Source organism: Dryobates pubescens, chromosome 20, assembly GCF_014839835.1.
Source record: "Dryobates pubescens isolate bDryPub1 chromosome 20, bDryPub1.pri, whole genome shotgun sequence".
Lineage (NCBI taxonomy): Eukaryota > Metazoa > Chordata > Aves > Piciformes > Picidae > Dryobates > Dryobates pubescens.
In genome coordinates this window covers 11,429,077-11,448,766 of record NC_071631.1, presented here as the reverse complement: position 1 = coordinate 11,448,766, position 19,690 = coordinate 11,429,077, and the positions used below count along the sequence as shown (strand labels likewise).

The 19,690-nt window shown below is 41.4% G+C and overlaps 1 protein-coding gene across 1 annotated transcript in view; it reads right to left on the bottom strand.

The window, feature by feature from the left end:
- Positions 1–19,690, bottom strand: part of CEP112 (centrosomal protein 112) — a 162,430-nt gene that overhangs the window by 73,621 nt on the left and 69,119 nt on the right. The window contains exon 19 of the mRNA XM_009902668.2: positions 14,466–14,648. Coding sequence (XP_009900970.2) covers positions 14,466–14,648 — 183 coding nt within the window. The remainder of the gene's footprint in view (positions 1–14,465; positions 14,649–19,690) is intronic.

The following is a 19,690-nucleotide window of genomic DNA, read 5'->3' as shown; positions in this document are numbered from 1 at the left end:
CTCCTTTTCATCCTTCTCAGTTTGTCCTTGAATTCAGTTGATGCCACTTCGTTTTCTGAATGACAAATAGCTACTACATCCTGGGGCAGGAATTGCTTCAGAGTTATTTATGCAACTGTTTGGAATCTATTGTACTGTGAATAAATATTAATATATAGTTTAAATCTCAATGCAAACTAAACATGTCAATTCTATTACATACCAGTAAAATAAAAGAAGCCATCAAAAATATCCATTTACACAGGTCCATGTTCATATTTACTACTCACCTCCCCCCCAAAAGAAGACAAACTCCCCAACCTCAAAATTGTATGTAGAGTTCAGGGACAATGTATTACTCCTAAATGGAATACTCTGGGGGAAACAGAGGTTGTGGGAAAAGCTTTAAGGAGAAACTGTTGGCTGGAGGCAGAGCACCAAGTGGAGCAGTCTCCTCTCTGGACAACAATCAAACAGAGTCCTTCGGAGGACATAATTTGCAGACTGTTGAAATCTGCTTTTACTTTTCTGGAAAGCATCACTGTTTTGAAGGAAACAATCTGACCATGAAACCATGATTCTGTACCACATTTCCACTAATGTGAAGGCCAAAGATCAGGGAGCTGTTAGGTTATTTATTGAACACCATGAGGTACTGTTTTTGACAAATGGCATCTGATGAATTTGTTGAGACAAAGATTTCAGTTTTCTCCATATGCATCCATAATTAGCACATTAATGAGGGCTATTGCTCTAAAGGAATGGCAAAGCTGTCTCTCCTAAAACTCCTTGAAACTCATGCAGAGAAAAACAAACATTGCCTTCCATATAAATGACTCCAGGAGAAGCCATCCTTGATTAATGCTGCCAATTTTCTCTCAACCCCTGATGCAGAAGATGCCAAAGCAATGTTATCAAAAGGGTTTGTTTGCACAGCTTTAGGAAATGAGAGTGATCTCCCAAGCACCTGACACAATACTCAGGTAGAGCAAGTAAGAATTAATTGGTATCTTTTCCACCTCCCTCCCTGAATTTCAGATGCTGAAACTGTTTCTTTCCCTTTACTGAACCAGCTCGGCCTAGCCTAGCTTGTCCCGCAGTGACATGTATATTGAATACAAATCAGACAGCAGAGCTTTAAATCTGTGTTGCAGCTCTCATTTCCAATTCGAGAACTGTACTATAATCATAAGCTTCTGGTGGATGAAAGGAAATCAGCTCTCTGAATATTAGCTAATGCCACATTTGCAAGTCCTGAAGAGATCTGTGCTGTTTAAAAAAAAAGAAAAAAAAAAAAAAAAAGGGGGTGGGATGGGAGGGGGGAAAGAGAGGAAAAAAAAAATAGATCATTTCTGGTGAACCTCTGTATATGAATCGCTTTGTACTGCTCGACTGATAGAAGCGATGCCTGTGCTGGGATTAAACCCTTTTCATCATAAAACCTCATCTGGTTCGGAGTCCAAGTCCATCAAACCTTTTCCCTTTAAAGTCCCGCCTTTGATTCCACATCAATTTATTCAAACCGCAGCTGGGTGGCTGAAAAACGAAAGGACAGCATCATTTAAACCAACCATGTTCCTAACTTGAAAGAAGGGCTATAATTAAAAAAATGGGCATAAAAGAATGGAAATGGGATAATATTTTTTAATGGTAGTTCAAAGGCCGACAGATGTCAGAGCCTTTGAAGATGTCAGTACACTGAGCAAGAAGTTGCCATTAAATAGTTTGCCTGAGAGGTGAAGCAGCTTTTTAATGACTGAAAAAGCCCTTGCAGACACATCCTTGTGTTTTTAATTTGTCAGAGTTTCTGCAGTATTTTCTGATTAATGACACATGATTATAACTGCATAGCTTACATAGTTTTATACTTTGTTAAATGAATACTTGATTCCACATTCCTTCGGTGCCAGATAAGAACAGGAAAGCTTTGCTACAGAGTCCAAAAACTATTCAGCTTGCTCAAATATTTATGGTAGTGTGAAGGGATTGGCCAGATACAGAGCTACTATGTGTTGTACCTTTTGTTCTTTAATGGTGCTATTACTACTGCCAGTACAATGTGCATGCATTGAGTGAGCATGTGACCCAGCGATGCATTGTACCCTTCTGCCCTAAACAACCACAGCTTTCAGAATTCACTGATGAACAGTCGCCAAATCAAAACAACATTCAGAAAAACTCCTCAGTTGATCCTAAACAATACCAACAATGGCTGCCAGTGTATTGTGAGAGGAAAATCAGTTTGCTCAGTATTGCTCACATTGCTAGGAAACACCATGTTTAGAAGAAAAGCAGCGATAAAGGCAGAGCTCATCCTGGGCTGAGGAGATCCTCCTGCAGTATCCTACCTCTCTCTGTTAACATATGCAAATTTCTTCTACTTTCACCACAAATGGAGAATGTAGTAGCCCAAAACACAAGATTTTTTTTGCTCCCAGGAGTAAGCTCTCAGTCTTTTGTGAAAGTGTGCCTGCCCAGATGAACAGGTAGAGCACAGGGAAGCAGCCCAGCCCTGAGGAGGGACAGGAAAAGCCAGGGCTGCCTTGTGTTGTATCACACCTTGGAGAAGTCATGAAAACGCAGTCATTAGGAGGGAACTTGATCAATGTACTGTTCTTGCTGCTTTTCTAACCTAGATTCAGCTTGTTAATTGGATCATAAAAAGGAATGGACTTAGCTAAAACTTACCATACAAAGAGATGGGAGGTACCTCAGCAGAGCTTTGTGAAATCAGTTGCTGGCCTCCCCAGAACATTTACACGATTTCATAAGCCTGAATGTTCGGTTGCTTGAAATCCATACCCCTGAACGGGTTCCGGCAATACAAATAATTACCACCAGCCCCTAACCTACTGCTTGTCAATGTCATGATGATGATCAGGTAGCTGCAGCACCTCTCCAATCAGGACCGGCTGAGTGAGCTGGGGCTGTTCATCACGGAGAAGAGAAGGCTCCAGGGAGACTTAATAGCGGCCTGCCAGGACCTGAAGGGGCCTACAAGAAGGCCACAGAGGGATGGGTTGCAAAGGCCTGCAGTGATAGGATGAGGGGCAATGGTTTGAAATTAGAGAAGAGGAGATTTAGTTTGGATGTTAGGAAGAAGTTCTTTAGCATGAGGGTGGTAGAACACTATAGCAGGTTGCCCAGGAAAGTAGTTGAGGCCCCATCCTTGGGGATCTTCAACGTCAGGCTAGAAAAGGCTCTGAGCCTCCTGATCTGGTGCAGGATGTCCCTGCTGACTGCAGCGGGGTTGGACTGGATGACTTTTCGAGGTCCCTTCCAACCCAAACCACTCTGTGATTCTATGTGTCTATCCTAGGCAGCACACGTCTCCTGGAAGTGGCAGGAAGCTCAAGCTTAGAAATCTCTCATGACAGCAACTACAGCAGCAGATCATGCAACTATTTCTAAACAGCCCAATGTACTCTGTGTTTGCAGTGGCTGCCTTTCCAGAACCACTTTCCTTGCTGTTTCTCTTTTCTAAATCCATTTCACAGATGCCAATACAGCAGAAAGCACAGACTACAAAAGAATTCAAGCTGTCAGAGACAACTTTAGAAGAATTGTGGAAAGAGAGAGTTCACTCTTTGTGGGATTTTCAGATCTGTTTCAAGTAAAAACCACTGTGTCAGAGGTTTTTGTCTTTTTAAAAATTATTATTAAACTACATCAATGTTGTTTTTGCGAACTCTGAAGAACAACTTTAAAGCCTGACAACAGAATATTCAGCACCAGGCCAATAGTTTAGGGGCCAAAAGTAAAGTTCTCTTATTTCAGGAGGACTTTCACACATATGAATACAAATTACTATGAGATATGTAATTGCCCTTTGAAATATATTGTTTTCTCCATTAAACAGAAATCTACAGCATCCCTGACATCGATTCCTGTCATTTTGTCATGATAAACACTCAGGTATTAAGTACCTTCCACATCATGCACCCAGGCATGATTCCAATTAGCGCTGAATAGAAGACAAAATGTCAGCCTAATAAGCTTCAATTTGCAAACCTTTGAACACTTGATGATATCATCACTTTGCCAATCATTCCTTGTTCCTTTGGGTTCTTTCTTTTTCCACATCACCCTCCCTGTCAAAAGGAAGTCTTTCAAATCTACAGGAACAACAGACATAAACGTCAGTCATTGGTCTGTCTGAGGTAAAAGATCCAAAAATGACTCCCAGTAAATCAACAACCAACTATGATGTGCATGATGCTCCCTCAAAGCTAATTTGCTGCCAACATGTAGAGTAATTGGGGGGGAAAAAAGTCTACTTTAAAGTCATACTGGGAAAAATATTTTTTTTTTGCACGAAATCCATGCTAAAGTCCTTACATCACTGTCAGAGGCTGTGCCACTCCTTCAAGATGAATGAACAGGATTTGTTAAGGGAAAATGACAATCACTTCTTCAAAGGTGACTGGACCAAAAAAGCTCTGCTGGTTGACTTCATACTGGAAATATTCACTGTATTTTAAAACCATGCACTTGCTTTCTAATGTGTTACTTTAAAAAACAAACAAACAACTGAAAACCACCAAACAAACTCAAAGGTTTCCAAGAAGAAAAGAAACTACTTGCCAAAAGGCACGCACAGTTCTGTAAGCTGGATCATACAAACCTAGCCCACATCCACAGCCTGCAGCTGAGGACACCTTCTCTGCCTGGAGTTTCTCCAGACATCCCTGCTGTTACCTGGGTGTGAGGGAAAGCAAAGACAACATGGCATAAGACAAGGAGATAACAAATCAAGATGGGAAATGTGGAGCAGTACAAAGGACCATGTGTGCCCTGGCAGCTGGTCCTGCCACATGCAGAGTCCCCAGCTCTGGCAATGGTCTCTTCTGAGGTATCTCTCTGGAGAAGATGGGTCACAGCAGGACTGAGCACAGCACACAACCAGTGACTAACAGGCTCCATGACCCAGGTCAAACACAATTCCTTGGACTGTGCTGAGTTGTCCCACTTCTTTGGTTTGCAAGTCCCATCATGCCTTGGACAGAAGACCTTTACTGGCATGCAGCTGTTACTGCTCAGAAGTGGCAGGAGACAAAACCCAGCCTACACCCCACATGGTGTGCCAAGAGGCAGCACTTTGGTAGAAAAGGAGACTGAGCAGCTCAAAAGGAATGGATCTGGAAGCGCATCCTGGAGCTAACATGGGCCGGGAGCACACATGGAGCATGGCACCAGCATGAGAAACCATGCTGAAAGAGTGCAGAGCACTTGGCTACCCCTCCAGCTAATGGGTTAGCAAATTCCTAACATCTGAGGCAGAAAAGGAGACTTTGAAGAGTTGCTACAGGCACCAGGGCTGGGCCAATGGGTGAACAGCTGCTGAGATGTTTAACTGTGCAGCACTCAACCTGGTATCTGCACCAGTAACATCTTCTTCAGATTCATAGACAACCCACCATGAGGGTTTGGGGTTTTCTTTCCCCTCATAGCTTGTCTGTGAAATAGAGGAAAACCAGAGAAGTTCTTCTGTTTTGTTTCCTGACTAAAGCAATACAGGGAGGAATAAGCAGAGTGGTGGCAGGGCACCCAGGACAGTGCAGTTATGACATAAGTATCTCAGCTGCAATTTGTTACTGGTTTTCCACTTGAAGGTTTCTCTGCACCACTTTAATGTGGGTGCATGTGGAGCTTTATGGATGGTCTCATATTTCTCAACTGACATATCTTCAGCCAAACTATGTTAGCTACAGGAGAGGACAAGGCTTTGCACTGGCTTTGTGATTTCTTTTTCCCTCATCACAAACCACATAAAAGAAAAATACAAATAATCAGCTCTCCAAAATTGCTATTTATTACCTCATCATGAAACCGTCTACTGGATCCTGCAGTGGTATTGAGTAATATCATTACTTCAACCATAAAGAGGTTGTATTTATTCCTCAAAAATTGGGAAAATTAGCATCCATATGGATCTTATTGTTTTAAGAGCAGTAATGCTGCCAAAAGAAGTGGTGTTAACATTCCAAACTAGAGATTGTCATAATTCCTCCTCTAATGTTTCATTCTTTCATTTGGTATTTATAATACCTTTGAATTGAGGAGCTGAATGGATCATAAAATCTCTCCTATCAGATAAATCATTTAACAGATAGACTACTGTTCAAAATTTGATTTATGGTGGCAGTGAGTGAATGGAATTAACATCTGCTGACCTAAGGAAGAGAAACTAAATTGATTTAGGATAAACTTTCCCTAGAAAAGGGACAAGAGAATGAAGTACACTCCAGAAAAATTAACCACTTAGCTTGCCAGACATAGCACCTTGGCTCGTAGTCACAGACAGGATATCCTAACCTTTACCCCTGGAAAAATTCTGGAGTAAAACACCATGAAAGTAATTTCCCAGCACATGAAGAACAAAAGGGTCACTGGGAACAGCCAATCTGGATACACTAAGGGCAAATCATACTTGACCAAACTGATTGCCTTCTACCCTATGTTACAGTGAACTGTCAGCACCTTTTGATCTTGACTTCAGCAAGGCTTTTGATAGAGACTTTTATAGCATCTGGACAAACCTGAAGAGACAAAGTCTGGATGAGTGCACTACAACGTGAGTGGAGAACTCACAGGGCCACAAGGTTTGAAGAGGAAGAGCCAATGGGTAACCAGTGACAAATGGCATTTATCAAAGTTCACATGGGGCTGATACAGCTCACCTTCTTCACCAAAGGCCTGGATAGTGGGACACAGTGCATCCTCTGCAATACTGTGGATGGCAAGTGGTCAGTATGATGGAAACCAGGGTTGCCGTTCAGGAGGATCTCAAACTGGAAGCTGGAGGAAGTTCACCAAACTAGGTTTATTTAGCCCAGAGAACAAAAGACTAAGGAGAACTCTATTTGCTGCCTTCAGCTGAGTGCTAAGAATTGTAGAGAAGACAGAGGCAGACTCTTCTTGAAGGCATCAGTGAAGGGACAAGATGCTACAGATCCAAAGTGTAACAACAGATTTTCCAATGGGATATAAAAGGAAAAAAACCCACAAAATCCCACTGGATTAGTGAAGCAGAAGCACCAGAGTAGGCTGTGCAGGGAGGTTGTGAAATCTCCATCATCGCAGATTTTTCAAAACTCAGTTGGACTTGGCCTTGAGCAACATGATGTCACTTTGAAGTTAGACCTGCTTTGAGTAGGAGGTTGGACACGATGACCTCCAGAGGTCTTTCCTACCCAAACTATTCTACGATGCTGTGAAAACCCTTGACTATGAATTCTGATCTCCCATTAGAGGATGTCCCAGTGGGATGTTTGAAGTAGACATCGCTGCTTTTTTCCAAATTGCTGTACTTGTTCTATGGGCTAAGAGAAGCAGACTGCCTTCTATGCAACAACTCTCTCCAGCAAACTATAAAATAAAATAAGATTAAAAAGTCATTTTCAAAAGAACTGAAAAACATTAATAAAGAATGCTGTGAGTCAGCACCCCTTTCTCTGCACAGCAGACATTACCAGCAAAGTTCAGCTCTAATATTTGGAGCAATCTAATATCATAGAAACTACATTCACAAGAGCAGAGTTAGACTCTTGCACTTGGAAGTAACACCAATGAGCACTCTAAAGCCTGGCTTTGGCATGCACTGAACTTCACACAGCAATCACATGCTCCTTTCATTTAAAAATCAACAATTCATATAGTAAGTTGACCATATCTGCAGAGTCACACAGTATTTTTGCCTCTTCACCTCAAATGCTGGAGTTACTCTCATCTGGGTTTGTGTTTCCTGATCCTTTATGACTTATTGTCTGCCAGTGTTAATTATTCACTGCAACCATCACAAACAAACCCTGTTTGCAAAGCCACACCTAGTGTATGTGTTAAGAACTGGCATCAAGATCCTGCTGATAATCAACACTGATCTCATTTGTTCTCAAAGAAATTATTTCATATTTATTAACATCCATGCAGGAAATACTAACTTTTTCCTAAAAAAAAAGGGGTATTGATATAAAATCAAATTACTACCCTATGATACACACCCTGCCCCTACACACCAGCAGTGACACACTCCTCCTTTTCAGCTGCCAATAGTTCATATTAAAACAAAACAAAAATAAATCTCCAGTACAAAATATTGATTACAAGGCAACATTATTATAATATATATTAAATTTCATACTACATAAGTCCATTTTGCTGCAAAGAACTCCATCTCAGAATCAGAGTTCACATGATATGATGAGCCAGTTTCTATAGCAACTGCTTCCTCTTTTACATACACTGTAGACAGTACAGAATGTCACTCCTCTCCTAAGCTAACTCAACATTTTTAATCAGCAAATGATAATTTATGCACCATTATTTTATGCTTCCAAAGATGGCTTTAGTAAATGTTTCAAATGCTGAACAGCCTGAAGTATAAAAGGACAGAGCAGCAAATCAAGTCACACCTCCTACACTCATCTTCTCATTTCAGCCCTATCGTGAAAACTGAGAGTCAAGGAAAAATGTGGAAGAGATCATAGATGATTCCCCCACTACAGCAGAAGAACACTTTGATGGTTCCATTAAATGAGGAAGTGGCAGATGTTTATAGCTTGTTGAACAGTCTTTTGAAAAGCATCTCAAACAGAAGCAGCAGCTCAAAAGTGAGGACCAGAAGCTGAGTGCTCAATGCAAAACAACAAACATTACAAGGTGGCTTCATCTAGTGCCCAGAATGCCTAGATCCCCACCTTGACAAGGGTGCTGGATGGAAGGAACCTTGAGCCTGAAACACGTGCTTTAGTGTTAGAACAAAGGCTCATCTTAAACTCTGTTCACAGAGATTATGTCTATGCTGCAGTCCCAATTCTTCCCACAGCTCCTCTGCCTTTCCTCAAGTCCAGCTGGAACTGGTTTTGAGACTACAGAGCCCAGCATGGGACAGGATTTGAGCATCTCCCCAGGGACCAGGAACATTTGACCATTTCACTAAACTCTAAATTTCACAGCTATACTGTTAGTTCACAGCCCAGTTTCAACACCTCTGTAGGACTCATCATCAGATCCTTGATTTTAATTGATACTTCCCATTAGTGGGATCAATCCCAAGTGAGTCAACTGTGACTATCAACCAAGGGAACTCATGCAAGTGCTGCAACAAATATTTGGTAGTTTATGTATTTTACATCAACAATCCCATTCATTATCCGGGGTTGATTGGTGCTAAACTAAACATGCTGCAATATGGCCAAAACCCTTTGTTTAGGAAAGGCTAAAAGGGAATGGCTGCCTGTCTAGAGAAGTCTTGACTGGCAGCCCAACAGCTACTCCCTGAGTCAAACACAACAAACGAATATTTAGATTGTGACTCCATGATTTAGATTGTCTGCAGAGAAAGTCTGCACAGCAAACAATGCATTTCTTCTCCTGCCAAAGACATCTTCCATTAAGAAAAGAAGTCAAAGAAAATAAATGAGTCATAGAATTTATTTACTCTAAGTTGTATACAGAAGGGACTTCAGTAGCACCAACAACATCTGAGTGGTTCACAGGGCTACATCTATCTCTACCTTCCAGACACAACACAGCAAACCGTTTCCACTGATACCAGAATAACAACCCTGTGGAAACTGGTGTTTGGAGATATTAGAACAATTACATGAAGCAGAAGAGCTGATCAGCGATTTATCTGTAGGGAACAATAGGGCCTTTCAGATCAAAGTTTAAGCAGGTCTCCAACTGTGTAACAAATGCTCCCCAGTTCCCTCTGTGTTAATGTGGAACCAAAAAGTTACTGCTACAGTAGTACTTACAGAGCAGAAATTGTGCATGTCTTGGGATATTTAGGTATTATTAAACAAGTACATAATATTTCTACTACATTTTCCTGGTTTTTTCCCACGTGGCAACAACTGACAAACATCAGCACAGCACCATTTCAGCACCAATACACACATGGAGACAAGAGAAACCTTCTCTGTTCCCCCCACTTTGTGTTGATACAGTAATTGTCTATACAGAGCTATAAACACAGACTAAGGATGTGCTGGAACAAAAATAATGATCATTGCTGCAGTGAAAATAATGATCATTAATGTTTGGGGTTTTGTTTTTGTTTTATTGTTAACCGAAGAGGCTCAAGCAGCTGGGAATTAATTCAGAGAAAAGCAGGTGCAAAGCAACAGTTGCAGAAAGATCACTGTTTACAAGTGCAAAGCAGCAAATTTTCAAAGAGGAGACACCAGAAGAGCAAGGAAAGGATGCTCTATACACTGGGCACCAGGGAAAGAGACACTGATTTCTGAGAAGGTAAAGCAAACTGGGATGGTAAAGGCCAAGGGGATTACGGGAAGTGCAAAAGCAAGAGAGGAAAAAGGAAATGGATCCTTCAGCCACAGGAAAATAGGCTATTAACAACTTCCATTCTCACTGTGTGTGTTCACAGGATTTCAGAACCCATAAGGGTTTTCATTTCCCAACCAATAATGATTTGTTGAGAGCCTTATTGACACCCCCAAACTTCAGAGATCTTCTCTTAAAGCAGCCTCACTTTTGAGAGCATCAACTTTCTGCGTTAAAATGAAATACCCCAGGATCAGTGACAAATAGCAGTGACACGTGCCGCGACGTTCCAGCGGCTCTTGACCCATTTACTAACGGATTAAAAGAGTGGACTTGCCAATTATCTCATAACAGAACCTGGAAAGAGAATTCAGTTTCCTCTTGGAAACTTTTTTCCCCCTCTCACTTTAGTACAAAGTGCTGCATTTGAAGTTACAGGGGTTCAACGTTTTTTCTTCTTCTTGCCCAGAGGTCAGTGGTCAAAGAACAAGCACAAAAATGATCCAACTCTGCACAGCAGCTGGAAGGGAGAAATCTTTGAGCACATTGAGGGCACGTGTCAGATGCTGGGGAGAGAACGACATTCACAGGATGAAGGGAAAATAAAAGGGCATAACTGGCACCACAGTCAAAATGTCCTAACTTTGCTATCTTATTTCACAGAAGCAAACTGGATGCTTACTTTGCTGTAATTGGAAGTCTTGCATCAGCAAATCAGTGCCTCAAGTAGCAAGGCTGGTTTGATTGAAACAAAAAGATGTTCTCTACCATCCAAGGAGTTTCCTGCTCTGTCAGCTACTGTATAAACTAAAATTATTTAGGCAGGTGGGGAATGAATGACCAACCAAACTTAAGAGAGGCTTCTAAAAAAAATCTAAATCAAACAGAAGGAGAGATTCCAAAGAAGCCTTTCAGAAGAAATCCTGTGTTATTAGCTACTGTTTAAAGAATAACAACATTATGGCAGCTCATACAAAACCTATAGGATTTAAAAGACTACCAGAACACAGCATGGCATAAAAGCCATTGTACTGCTTTGACTTTTATTGACCTACATGTCAATTTACTCCTCCCCAAGCATTACAACCCTAGGTGAAAAAAAAAAAATCAAAGCTAGCCTCCTAGAAGTGGATAGACCCAAGAGTTAAAGTGGAATGCCATTGTTAGCCAGAAATTCATGAACAATACAAAAGGTGATGCACTTAAACCAAGTTCCTTTCCTGAAATTAAACTTGTATTCCAAAGAAGCAGCAACATTATTTTGTATTGAATTACAATCTGGCAAGCAGGGAAATCTGAATTTTTATACGTGAATTCTGATTTAAGCATCACTAAATGTGTTCATATTTGAATAAAATCTGATTGTTTCGTATACTACCTTTCAGAGTAGCTGAAGACCTACACAAAAGTAGAGACCTTTGGCACTCAAGGAAAGAAAATAAAATTCATCTTTTCAGTAAGAATATAATAAATTGTCAGACCTGTCTTTAGAGATAGAGTAAGGAATACGTATTTTAAACATCCACTACGCTTCCGTATGGAAAAGGATTTAAGAGCAAATAAAAGCGAATATAGGGACTGGCAGTGAACAGCGGTGCTTTCACATCCTTGACCCAACATTGAATAGATAGATCCTTCCACCCAAGCTCCTCATAAGTGATTAACACATTATTATTTAAGTGTTTCAAAACACTCAGCAGATCTACTCTTCATTTAGCGATGCAAAATGGCCTCTTCTCTTTCAGCGCATCTTCGCTCTGGTATAAAGCAGCCCTAAAAATTACTGCCCTCAACCAGGGTTGAAATTAAACAGTTTTTTAAAGAGCTATGTGGACATGAACTCATTAAATCCCTTCAGATCTTTGTTAAGAGATTGGCAAACGTTTCCTAAAGGACATTGGCCACTAGTCATGTTGGATGTCCAAATCAAACTCGTTTGTAAATGTATGTGAAGATTAAGAAAGTGGATTCAAAACCTGTGCCCTAATTCTGTAAGAAACACCAGGGGTGTCTGTTGAGCTCACTGCAAAGACAAAAGTGAACCCTAACACAAAGAGGAAGGAATGAAGGATTATTTATTTTCCAAAGTGGAAAACAACGTGTCCTTGAGAGCTGACAGATTCTTACTGCAATTCAAATAAACAACAGCTCTTCCAGTCAAAGGCAACAGCATTTTCTCCCCTGATTTACATGTCATTCTCAGGGCAGCAATGTTCAAACCACTGTACAGGGATAATCAAACCACAAAGACAAGCCCTGTAATAAGGCCAAAGTGTTTGCTGCTCAGATTTGCCTAAGAACTGTGATAATTTCCAGTTTCCCACATAGCACCTGTAGTAGTATGATATAGCCCATTGCAAAGAGAAAGCAGAAGCGAAGTTTGGGCTCCAATTCTTGCCAGAAATGACCCCCAACAGAAGGAAATAGAGAGATGTACTTACAAGGCACCTCCCAGATCCTGTGAATCTGCTTAAGGTAGTCTCCTTACCTTTGTATCTAGTGTTACACAGAGCAATGCAGTAACTATAATGAACGCTGGCGTGTAGACAGGATAATTCTACACAATTGTAAACCTGATTTCTCAACCTGAGTGCCACAGCTTTGTCTTTGTACTCAAACACAACACCAAGAATGAAGGTGAGAGGATGACATGACTTCAAAAGGGCACTTCCAACGAGCTATGTAGTTAAGATGACTCTATCTTGGGCCAAAGAAAGGCAAAAACAAACCAAACCAAATCCCTTTAACAATTTAAGTCTTTGTCCATTCTTACAATAAAGTAGAGAATAAGGAGTAAGGTTTAATTTTTCAGAAGCCACCTGAATCTCCTTCTCCTAAGTGCTCTCACGAAGTGTTTCTCATTTTCTTTGGAAAAACCATAATGGTGGAAAGGGAGAAATAAGTCCTGGCTCTGCAACACATCCCTCATCCTCCCCCAGCAAGCCATTTGTTTTCCAACTGCCTTACTTGAGGCAGATTTCAACAGAATCTGAGTCACCCCAAGGTTAAAAAAAATTTCAAAAAAATATGCAAAATTAAGTGTTCAGTTTCACCTTAGTTACATCAGGGTTGTCAGGAAAAGACACAGCCCACTAGTCTACAGGGAAGTCAAGTGAAAATGCCTCAATGTCAGACTCTTACATCTCCTAGGGAAGGCGGTGGGGCGCGGAAAACATATGGCGTTAGAGATGCTTTACCAAAATGGCCAGTTTTGGGATAAAATAAACCATGCATGATAAGTAATTCTAATGCTGATTAATAAGATTCCTCTCTGAATACGCTTTAAAGTACAAAATCACCTTAATTTGGTTACTACTGCTATTGCAGGCCTTTTAAATAGAGGCTCTTAGAAAAATATACCCTGCCAGCCTCACAAAATAGATTGCAAAAAAGAAAATGCAGTAAGATGGTTTTTGAACTGAAAACTCATAAAGATCATTTTCCATGCTGACAGTGTGCATTTCATCCAGAAGTTTGAAGAGTCAAATGCTACCCCAGCTGGGGGTTATTCTGCCAAATGGCTTCCAACGGTGACCACAGAGATGGAGGATGGGAGGGGTACATGTGTGTGTGTAGGAAAATAAATATCACGGTAAGCAACACCAAACCACATCATCTTATCAAACACCCCACATCTGTGGGCAGACACACAATGCAAATCTAGAATGCAAAATCGAAACAAAAAGAGATGAACAAAATTAAATAAAGCCATTTGTGAGTTACCTGCAGAGATTTAAAACAACAAAACCCCATACGAATGAAGCAGATATCATTCATATGGATTTGCCCAGGAAGGAGAAAAGGAGGGGTGAGTGTGAGGGCTTGAGGGGGGGAGAAGGACAGATACCTTTTTTTCCCCCCTAAACAAATCCATCATGAAAGAAAATGAGACAAGATTATAAATAGGCCGAGTTATAGCGCACCATGGGATTTTTAATCTGGCTACCTGTGGTTTTTGCAGTTAAAGCCCTATTCAGCAGTGGGCAGGGAGGGGGGAAAGCGGGAAAAAAAATAAAAAAGAAAGAAAAATGGGGGGGAAAAAAAAAAAAAGAAAAAACCCCAACAAAACGAAATCAGGTTTGGGTGCCAGTTTCGCAAATGCTCAGGCAGTGCACCACCAACAATGCTGGCAAACAGGAAAGAGCCATTATTAGCATTTTCTAATCAGCGTTCTCCTCTCAAAGGTTATTGATCGTTACCTGCGCGTCTCGTTTCCTGCATTCTTGAGTTTGAGTCTCGTGCTCTGCCATGGCAGCGCGAAGCTGCTTCTCCCGTTTCTCCATTTCCCGTTCGTGGTCTCGGACCAGGCTGTCCTTCTCTGCGTTGTGCTGCTGGAATAGGTGCGTCTTCTCCTGTTCATGCTCCAGCTTCAGCTCCACTATCTGATTGGACAGTGAGGAGTACAGTTCATCAATAGAACATCCTTGTCGTCATGACAACTCGTCTACAGCTTAATTTTCCCCTTAATTTCATCAAGTTGGCAATTTTATTTCTACGTCACCATTACCTCACCTTTTAAAAAGCCACCATTAGCGTGACAGAATTCCTCCAGACAATTCCAACAATGGAGACAACCCAGCAAATCCGGCGCATCCTTAACCAATTTCTTGGTACAAATGTCGAGAGCCAACGGAAACAGCCACAACAACAACAACAAAAAAAAACATTTGCATTGTCGCATTCGGTCTTGGGTCCGGTCCCCCCCCATACCCTGCTGCGGCTCATCGGCAGGGCTGAGGAGCTGAAATGGTTAACAGGCAGCCTGCTCTCCCCATTGCTTAAATATACACACACACAACCCCCCCAAATCCCAGCAATTCAATCTTTTAAGGATTTCTTTATGATTTCCAAAGCGAAAGCTCTTCCTTCGATATTCCTCATCGCTGCCGTATATACAGTTGTCTTTTTTTGCCCTTTTTTAATAAAAAAAGAAGAGAAAATTATAAAAAAAATCCCACAAAGCTCCATTATCCTGTTGTCAGCTACGCTATCCCAACATAAACAGATGTATGTGTTCCAGAAGGGCACCTGCTGTGCCGCAAGCTTGCACCATGATTTCATAAGAAGCCCTCTATTCTCAGGATCCTTTCCCAGTCCGCACCACACTGGATGCTGTGACCTTGGCCACTCTTAGCCTCTCCCCGCTAGACTGAATGGCAGCCCGAGACCAAGGGCCTGGTTGCCGCAGCTTTGATACTAATCCTCCCCGCCGGCGCACAATGGCACCCTACCTGGCCTGCACACTGGAGCAGCCAGGCTGCCTTTGAAGCAGGTGATGAATAGGGACGGCAGGAAGCCGCTTCCCCACTGAACTCCGGGCCACACAGCTGCTAAGAACAGTCACTTGGATTTTTCTTCAGTTTTGGTGGATTTCAGAGAGGGGGGGAAGAAGGAAAAAGAAGAAGGAAAAAAAAAAAAAAAAAAAAGAAGCAAGCAATCAATGCTGTTATCATGAAGATGGTGGGTTATGTTCAGCGTGAGAAAAAAAAGAAAAGGAGAAGCGCGACCGGGAGGAGCCGGCTGTGTGTGCGCCGAGAGCGCCCCGGCACCTTATCTTAAAGCTGTAGCATTCAATTCTGCAAGAATATTGCCTGTTGGTGCAGCTTTTGGGCTGAAAATTGGAACCCAAGTGAAACAGAAAAGCATTTTCACCCATTTTCTTCAAGCAGGGATTGGCATGTTCCGGGTTTACAAGGAAAATAATGTCATGGTGCTGTGGCCAGGAGCATTTGGTCGGACTTGATGATCTCGAAGGTCTTTTCCAACCTGGTTAATTCTGTTCTATTCTATCCTCCCAAGAAGGGAGCAAGTAGAACAGATGCAGTATTCCACAGTTGAAGATATCTACATTATTTAACAACACTAAAGAGCTCATTAACAGGCATCTGAGGTCCCTGAAGGAGTTAACCCCCCAGGAGGCAACATATTATCTGTGCTGGGCCTGGGATCCTTACATGAAGTTCCTTGAATCAGGTTTTTGCCCAAGGTTTGATGACAAAACTGGTTCCTTTTCAGATGCTAGTGGTGTCCTTAGGTGCCTAAATTGAAGGAATTCTTGCTCCTTAACTGTAGAGGGTTGGCTTGAGTTATGAGGGGAAATGTTTAATGGTTTTTAACCAGTCAGATCTGATCAGTAAGACGTCAACAAGAGGGTCTTTTTCTTGAAATTCTTCCTTTCCATGACAATTGAATTTTCAGCTGCTTGTGTCTTGAGTAAGACATTTCCTCATGGAGAACTTCAGTTATTTGGTTTTCACTGTTTTACCTGAAGAAAAGGAACAGCAGCAGGCAGAGAACATGTGCCGAAGTGGACAAGGGATGGATCCTGCTGCTTCAACCAGTTGAATGCTACACACGTATGCCACCACTTTACCCAACCACAGTAATTTCTGTTTTATTCAGTAACCTCTTCCCTTACAGCATCTATATTCGACACACTATGATTTTGAATGTCAGAGGTGGAAAGAGCTAAAAGGCATCAAGTCCTGAACGCTTCCAGCTTGCTGCATGGGAAAAGAAAGGATGGCAGTGCAAGGGGAGGGGTTTTTTAAAGGCAAATTTGTTGAAGCAAAAAACAAACACACAGCAGTTAAAGAGAAGTGTTCCCCATGATGGTTTTGTTTTGCTTTTCAGAGATTTCTGGCAGGAAGCAGAGGTGGGCAGACAAGAGAAGACAGAAAGGATGGGGATGAGACCATTATCTTCCCTCAAATTCAAAGGCATTGAAAGATCATCTTCCCTAAGGAATATTAACAAGTACCCCAGGTTTGTAACCAACAATCCATGCTTTCCTGTGCAAATCACATGCAGTGACTGAGCAGCTCTGTGAGTGCACTGATGAACGCTCATTGAACCTCCTCTTCTCCTCAGAACTGCTGCCAAGCACCATGGTTTCTCTCCCACTCCTCCCTTTCTCATTCTTGTATTGTTGTTGGGTTTTTTGAAAGGAAAAATAAATTAACGTGTGCCAACAAAAGGGGAAAAAACCCCACCCTGCCATGCCACATTTTAGCAACAACAGGAGTGCATCACAGGAAGCTGCATCAAAACTAAATTAATTCTTCATACGTCAGTATGGATTCTGCCTCCTCTTTGAGGTAGAGAAAGCTTTTACGAATGATATAACAAAACCACTTCCTTTAAAAACTGTATTGTGTTCAGATCTTTCTGCATCTGCCCTTAGATGCTCAGCACTTCATCAGATTGCATTAAAATTTCCCCTCAAATCCAGCCTGCAAGTGCCCAGCAGCCAGACCCTTCTAGGTGCTATACATTTCAGGCAGACAAGGAACACGATACCCACAAAGGGAATTAGGGGCGAGGCTGAAAAGAAACATTCATTAAATAATAGTGTGTGCCCCATTACCATAATCAGATCGCATTCATTGTGGCTTAGATGTTTCCTCATTTTGCCCTCCCAAAGATGAAAACCTCTTATTCTCTTCTCTGTGCATCTGTTCCTGTCTCCCACCATGGCCTGGAAACTAAACCAAGCAGGACTGCCTGACCCCATGGCTGCCCTTAGTGAAAAAACTATTGCAAACTAATGCAAGTATTTTAGAATCAGGATTTTCCTTTACCTGAATTCTTAAGTTTTTTAATTCTTTCTGCACTATTATACTTGAATCACATTCAAAGCAACAGCTAATGGCTAATTTACTAAACCATCACTAAGATTATACCATTTCTCTTGAAATGTCTGCCTTGAACTGAAATTTAGCAACATTTCCTTACTTATGCAGAGAGAAGATTTTTGAAAACAGAACAATATTATGAACAAAATGCTAAAAAAAGATCAGTCCAAGAACTCTTGACAGTCTTTTGCTGGTCATTCATATAAACAGACCCAAACTGCCAAACAGACCTAGTAGCCTGGCTTCTTCTCATACCATGCAGAACACCAACAACCAAGCTACTGCTGGTCTCAGGCAGAGCGAACTACACCCAAATGTGGAAGTGCTTTTAGAACAACCTGCTGAAACATGAGAGAACGTAACATAGACCTCAAGTGACATCATGCTGCTGTTAGTGCTGGTTCAGTTTGTACACCAGAAGAACAAAGACCCATGTAAACAGGCTGCTGATTGCAGAAGATATTTTCAGAAGTCCAACACTTGTAACATGATCAACACTAGCAAATACCTTTTCAAAGTCCCTAGTATAGACAAGACCTTCTACTACCTCCTTTTTGCTTTTACATCACACACTAAGTTTAGGCTTTTCAATTTTAGAACAATTTCAGCTTGTTCTCAAGAACAAGTATGCCTTTGAAATTCTTTTTATAGTCCCCAAAGGAGAGAAAGGAAATTAGTTAGCTCACTACCTCTTTGAAAAAATCTAGCTGCTACAATAAATATTTGACACCAAAGTATGAAAATTCATGTAAATTTATGTCCACAATTCCTGAAATATTGTAACTAACACCTACATAAAATATGGTTTTGCATAGCTGGATGATTTTTTTTAGCACTGTTTTGGCATACCTCAGACTTCTGAGGGCTGGAGAAGCCACCAGTAAATTACACACGCTGGGGCAAAGACCTGCACTAAACTCACTCATGCAGCACGCATGGAGCACGTCTATTTTTCAGTAGTTCTATCTTCTGAGCATTTAAGAGTGTTTGTAAATCAGGTGTCTTCATTGCTCAAAGCCAGCCCTAGCCTCTGCCCAGCTCAGGATACAACACATCGTCTATCCCCAAATTACAACTCAGGCAAAATGGAGCATTTTCCATCTCCTAAGCCTATAAATAACCGTGCGTGTTTCAGGAGGATATGGGGATTACCCATCTCTGCACATACTCTGCTTCTAAAAGTAATCTGATAGAACAGGCTGCAGGATCGAGTATTAATCATGCTGGGCTCTGGCTTAGCATAACTTTGGGCAGAAAAGAGGAATCTTCACTGCAAGGCAAGGGAACGTAGCAGAACTACTTTGCAGCGGATAACTTAAATGGATTTCAGAAGTACACTTTTTCTTTTCTTTTTTTTTTTTTTTTTTTGAGATTTTGCTATAATTTGGAACACAAAACACTCCCAGGATACAAGGGCTGCAATGAGCCGAGGGCAAATGGCACAGTGAAAAATACATCAGTGCAGAAACAGAGATTACTACTGCAGCAATAATAGGGTAATGTATATGCATACAATACATCTAGGCTAATGTATATGCATGGCTGCATGTATGTATATGCAGGCTTCAATAATTTAATTGGTATGACACAACTGGCATTGTGTTTCCTGTTATCCTTCCCCTTATAATCAACCACTAATAACTGCATGTCCACTGCAAACTAAGAATTGTAAGCAATCTCCTGAAAGAGACAAGCTGGTCTATTAACCAAACTGCAGTTTGAGTTATCCTCCCCTTACAACAACACATCTGAGTGGTCCCACACAGGAACACACCCAAGTGGGTCTTGAA